The sequence below is a fragment of the Giraffa tippelskirchi genome, chromosome 10, assembly GCF_054371585.1.
Source record: "Giraffa tippelskirchi isolate mGirTip1 chromosome 10, T2T-mGirTip1v1.2.pri, whole genome shotgun sequence".
Classification (NCBI taxonomy): domain Eukaryota; kingdom Metazoa; phylum Chordata; class Mammalia; order Artiodactyla; family Giraffidae; genus Giraffa; species Giraffa tippelskirchi.
Window position 1 is genome coordinate 122,305,012 of NC_137284.1, and position 6,315 is coordinate 122,311,326.

A 6,315-nucleotide genomic window follows, 5' to 3' on the forward strand; every position below is an offset into this window, starting at 1 on the left:
TGGCATGTCACTTTGCCCATAAAAGGAGTAGTGACTGATTGTTAGATTTGGGAACAATTTCCAGAGCCTACCAAAGAGCCTTATGTGTTCAACATGCCAAGCCCAATATTTGCTTAATAGCACTGGGGTACAGCCTTAGGTGCAAAGAAGTTCTGTTCAAGAATGGCCTAGATCAGATCTGTCTTCCTTACCTCTGAAAGAACAACAAAAACCAAACCATCTGCTGACCCTAAGTGTAAAAATCAGTGAGTCCATCAGATCAGTCAGCATGAGTGACAAGAACAGGTAGAGCCAAAAGCCAGACTTGGTTTGAAATTCAGGCAATTTGTTCAACTTTTCTGAGTCTTAAGATTCCTCACCTACAAAATGAGGTTGATGGCACTAACCCTGCAGGGTAGTGAAGACAAAAGAAAATGACATTTCCAAAGTGTGTAGCATCCAGGAAATGCTCTGCAATCAGTAACAGCAGCTCTTTTTATTGTTTGGGGCATTAATTTCAGATCTATGATAATTTATAAAAAAATCATACAGAACTGAAGAGTTTTGGAGGCAATTTAATTTGTAACTCTCTACTTGATATTTCCTATATAAATTGAGTTCCTCCTTTCCTGAACAGGCGAACCAATGATTATAGCTACCTAACTTTCTAATGCATTTGGTTCAATAATCAGATTTTATAAAATTTTGTTAGGTTTGTAAAGCGGCGGAAATTCATTAAATCCTTAAGTTCATATATTTTTAAACTTTTATTTTATATTGAAAAGTTTATATATTTAAATTAAGATTTTACTTTTAACAGAAGCTCCAACTTTTCAAAATTAAAACAGTTTAATGAAGCACGTGCCTTAGAGAAGGAGCCATACTTCCTAGCCATGTCTGATGCTGAACCACATACATGGCTAGTTGTTTTTACCCAAACAAAAATATCAGACTACCCGAAACTGTAAATATCTTTCAAACTGATGATAAACTGCCAAGAAATCTTAATAGTTTTCCTAAAACAAGGCACAATTTTTACATGGATAGTATTATTTAACAAGGGTCTTTATTTCTAAAGAAATTACGACTTATAATTTATGACACATGCTCAAGTAGTTTAAGGTCCTCAACTTGAAGCCATTACCTACGGACATGAATCTAGGTAAAGGACATCCACTTTCTAAAACACCTCCACCCGTGCATCCTCTTCAGCTTGTACATGCTCTTATTTTCTGATAAAAATCCTTCCTCGTTCCCGTTACTCCCAACCGCTTTGAGAAGAATGAGATAGGATGTCCCTACCCACCATGAGGCCCAGCTGAGACAGGCTGGGACCTGGGACCCTTCACCTGAGTGCTGCACCTGTGCAAACATCTCCTCAAGCAACAGAATACAAAGGAACTATAAGGGAGTCAAAAAGAACTTCACGCATGCGCAGGTGGGGTCAGTTATGAACAATAAGCTAGAAAAAGGCCACAAACCTACACCATTTCTGAGGTGCTGGGAGTAAAAGCAGGGGTCTGCACACCAAGGGGGTGGGCGGACCACGGAAGCCCCCCTCCAGCCAAACCCACCCATCGGCCTCTAACCTCACCCCATCCAAGGGACCAGCTTGCCCCCTTCCCCTGCCACCCAGGGGCATGAGCAAGGGCGCCTGGTTCTTGTTTTCACTCCCTTGTGCTACAGCCCAAGTCCCAGAAAAGGCTCTCCCGGAATTCTCATCTGGCCTGTTATCAATTTCTATTGATTAAAGAGTACAGGGACCCAGGTGGGTAACACAACCGGGGGCGGGGGGGGAACCACATGACACTGAAGCTTGGCAGTGCTGGCTCCAACTTGGAACCCATTAACATGTCCTCTTACAAAAATGATGGCAAATTGCTTTAGCCACAAGATAGACTACAGCTTTTTTTTGAGAAACATCTGCGGCATAATGGAAGTGATCGCAAGGAGTCCCAGCTCAGCTGTCTCTCATGTGACTCAATCTACTGGTATCTTGATTTTCTCGTCTGAAAAACAGGACTTCCCAAATCTGCTCGTGATAAGAAGTAAATGAGATAATGCATGTGAAAGCCCCTATAAAACTGTAAAGCCCCAATGTGTGAAGTACCTATTTCAACAAAGAACTCAGATTTATTTATAACTTTTCTCCTCACAGGGAACTTCAACTATCAGTATGTAATAGTATAAAAAACAAGATATTCTTTTGGCTTTAAAAATATCTTTTTTCTTAAGATGAAATTTATGAATATATCAAAAAATGTTAAAAGTTGAAGACTAGGCAAATCATTTGATGTGAAATTAGTATAATTTAAAATTTCTAGAAACATTTTTTTGTTCCTACACTATCAATAAAAGCTAGAGGGAAGTCAACTCTTTGAAAAAATTCTTGGAACCCAAGGTCATGTCTCCTGCACCTCGAATCGTTATGTGGTTTACATTGGCACATGTCCTGACTCAAAAGAAAGGTAACAAGTCTCAGGAATAACAAGTCAAGTTTCAAGCAATAAAAGAATTTTACATCATATATTTACCCACATTTAGGCTGCTATGGACTCTGCTGGAGACATGAAAGAATGCGGGTATTTCTTAAAATAATCAACATTACATCCTCTCATTACTAGGGAATCAATACTGATCATTTAAAATGTCTTCTCCAAACAACCATTTCACTGAAAGCTTTCAATTTCTATAAAATAATGGGAATGCCTGCAAAAACTTGATTTCTTTGAACAGTTAGCTCTTCACACCTCTTCAACATTTTCACTAAATGAAAGGCCAGAGAACAAAATGAATAGACCTTTGTTTTTCATACCACATCATTAAAGTATAACATGAGTAATTTTAAAGTTCTATATCAGCATGAGCTCAATTCCTTATATCAGAAATGCAACCAGAGTCAACTCCTAGGAAAAGAGGCTACTTTTCTTACCACTGAAAGAATTACACAAAAGCACACTTCATTCTGTTAAAACTACAACATTCAGGCAAAATTGATAAACTTTAAACAGAAACTGCTTCTAATACAAAACAGAACTTTCACTTCCTGAGACTTCTAAACAGTTCCCTGGTCTTTTGCAATGAGGTTTTCTACTTCTGCAACAGACAGAAGCACAATTTTGAGGTCGTGCAGGTTTTCCTGTTTTTGCGTTTTGGTTACATGTAAAATACCATTCACGAGCTACCCAACGCATTACAGTTTTTGAGTGCGCGCCCTAAGTCAAGCACAGCCTTTAATGCTACAGATGTGCTGTTAATTTATTTAATTCTCTCAACAACTCTGTGAGGTAATCAGAGGTTAGGTAACTCACTCAAGTACACATAACCAGTAAGGAAAGAGCCAAGACTCCATCACAGACGGACTGACTCCTAAGCCCATGTTCTTAACCACTGCGTTACACTTTTCCATGAAGAAAAGGGAACCAGAAAGAAAGAAACATTCATTTTTCAGTTTTAGGCTCTTATATCAAGTTCCTATCTAATTGTATTGTTCTGTGCTTCAGGAGTTACTGCTTATGTAAAGAAATTCATATAAGATATGTAAAAGATGTCATAACCTTCAAGCAAACGAACACAACTTTATAGACAAACTAATTTTATCATAGAGGTTAAAATGAAAGTTGATTTAACCTCCTTGGTTCCTGGAGGGATTGTCACAACACCTGGGAGGGAGCAAATCAATTATTTTCCGATTAAATCATCTATTACGAAGTCTACAAGACAGTGCTTGCCACTTGAAGACATTTTTCAGTTGTGTAATGTGTTTTCCCTTTTGTGGAATGAAGCCAGACAACCAAACAATGGGGAGGCCTAGTTTTTCTTCTTCAAGAAATCAGTTATTTCAGAATGTCTGGAATTTTCACCAATTAGAATACCTAGATGAGTCAGTAGCTGTCTTCTTTTGTCATCAAGTGCACACAGATCTAGTTAATTAGTGCCTAGCAGAGTCAAGTAAAGCTTTGGCCCTGGAAGACGTTTTTCCTTTTCACATGTGGAATAAATAAGACACTTTTAAGGTGGGTTTCTTTGCCAAAAAACGATTTCTAAAGGTTACCTTAATATTTGTAAGGCGGCTTGTTTTTAACAGTGTAATCACTGTTATAAGACCTTTTCCCAAGACCCTCAAATGAAGGCTTTTATAACTGTCAGGCCCATTCCCCATTACAACATGGTGAGATTTTGCAACCTTGATAAATGTCTGCAACAGCTGCTAACACTTATCAAAGGCTGTATGCCAGGACCAGTGGTTTGAGCTGTACAGCCCCTGCACCTTCTCGACACCCCCATGAGGGAGGTACTGTCATTATGCTGATTTTATGGATGGGAAACATGAGGCTGGGGAGACTAAGTCGCCGTCCAAAGGCGCACAGAGCAAGCAGAGTGGGGATCTGAGCTCGGGTCTGACCCCAAAGCCAGTGCTTCTGACAATTTCCTCAAACTGTTCTCAGAGAAAAAGTCGGTCCCCAGACCTCTACTGGGCTCCCCTTGTGGGTCAGCAGTTAAAAAAAGAAAGAAAGAAAAATCCGTCTGCACGGAGATGCGGGTTCAATCCCTGGTTGGGAAGATCCCCTGGAGAAGGAAATGGCAATACCCCACTCCAGTTTTCTTGCCCGGGAAATCTCATGGACAGGGGAGCCTGGTGGGCTACAGTCCATGGGGTCGCAAGAGAGTCGGACGTGACTTACGACTAAACAACAAAACCTATCATTCTGTGACCCCTTTTCAACGTACAAGACGTAAAGTATCCAAACAGCCTTCACCTTTTGCGATTTTAAAAACAGACCAAATTCTAAGCTCTCCTCCCTACCCCTACAAAAACAACAACGGGATGCGGAAGAAAAGGCAAGGGCCGTCTCACGGCGTAGAAAGGGTCAGACAAGGGCCCAGAGTCCACAAGTGAAACCGGTCTGAATTTAAAAAGCACACGGACCTAAATATTTCAAAACGAAAACAGCACAAACCCAAGAAATCGCAACTGAAGTCAGCAGAAAGCGGCTGACGGAAACTGGCCCAGCGCTGGTGCGAAGGAAGCTGTCACGTTCGGGGTTCTGCGCTCCTCTATCCCAGCCACAGAGGCAGAAGCAGGAACCCACAAGTTCGCAGGCAAAACCAAAGCTGACTCCACACCTGTGCTGACTTCAGACTCGCTGCCGCGGGGAAAGGTTCGCAGCGTGGTTTCCACGCCGCTTCGTTAAGTTACCCCACAAGGGACCACAGAGGCTGAAACGCCCGCAGCAAAGAGAGGAAGGGGTCAAGGTTCTGGGGGGAGCCTTTCTCATGGCCGCTACCACGGCTTTGGGGGACGCCACGCGTGGACTGGTGGCCGGGGGGCCCCGCCGCCCTAATCGCCGTCCGCACCCACGTCTGTACCCGGTCCCGGCGCGCTATCTGCCCCCGCGCCGGCCGGCCTCCCGCACTTATCTGCGCGCGCCCGCCGGCCTCACCTGCCCAACTCCCGGCCGGGGGTCAGGGTGTAGGCGTCCTGAAAGGGCTCGGTGCGCACGGCGGTGCGGATCTCCGTCAGCAGCCCGCGGGCCTGGGTAGGGGTCGGGGGCGGCGGCCGGCGTGGCGTGCTCAGACCCCGGCCAGCCTGACCCGAGCCGGAGGCGGCGGCCGGGGAAGAGCCGCCGCTGCCCGGCTTCTCGAGAGGAATCATGGCGCTCGGGCGTGCTTTTCTTGCCTGCCGCCCGGCTCGCTCGGAGCTCCCGGCGGGTAACGGCCCCGCCTCCAGCTGCCTCGAGCCGGCGCGACGATGCCACCCGCTCTGCCCGGAGCCGCGCACAGACTGCGGCCGCCGGCCTACAGGCCGCCCGGCCCCGCCCCACGTCCGGCCCCGCCCCTCCCCTTCCCCTCCCCTGCCCCCCGCTGAGCTCCCGTGGGGTCCTGAGCGCCGCGTGCCTCCCGCGCGCCCTCTGCAGCTGAGGGGGAGAAGGTGCAGCCTGGCGGGCGGCCCCACGGCTGGCCCCGGCAATCTGCAGGCGACCGACAGCACCACCCTTCTGGCTGGAGGACCCGCTGCGTCAGCCAGTTACGCACCTGCTGAGCATCTGAGTGTTGCAAATCTGAGCCCTGCATTAATGAAAATACGTAGGAGCTGCCAGCCAGAGCTTTACGATCCCTTCCCTTGGGCGGGTCAAGAGAGGTGATGAGACTCAAATCAGGGCTGCTGTACAGCACGTGGAAGTTGCCTGGGGCATCTGGTACCTTCCCACACTGAGAGGAGGACGTGAAGGCAAGACATGGATAAATATTTTTAAGCCCGCATACCAGCCCTACAGTCTTCTCTATATTTAACTTTCAAGGTGCTCTCATCCGGTCTTGTGGTTTTAATTACAT

The 6,315-nt window shown here is 45.8% G+C and overlaps 1 protein-coding gene across 1 annotated transcript in view; it reads right to left on the reverse strand.

The window, feature by feature from the left end:
• The window catches only part of STK17A (serine/threonine kinase 17a), a 33,962-nt gene extending 28,217 nt beyond the window's left edge, over positions 1 to 5,745 (reverse strand). Inside the window, exon 1 of the mRNA XM_081535297.1 lies at positions 5,424 to 5,745. Coding sequence (XP_081391423.1) covers positions 5,424 to 5,635 — 212 coding nt within the window. The 5' untranslated portion in view covers positions 5,636 to 5,745. The remainder of the gene's footprint in view (positions 1 to 5,423) is intronic.
• Positions 5,746 to 6,315: the final 570 nt, after the last annotated feature.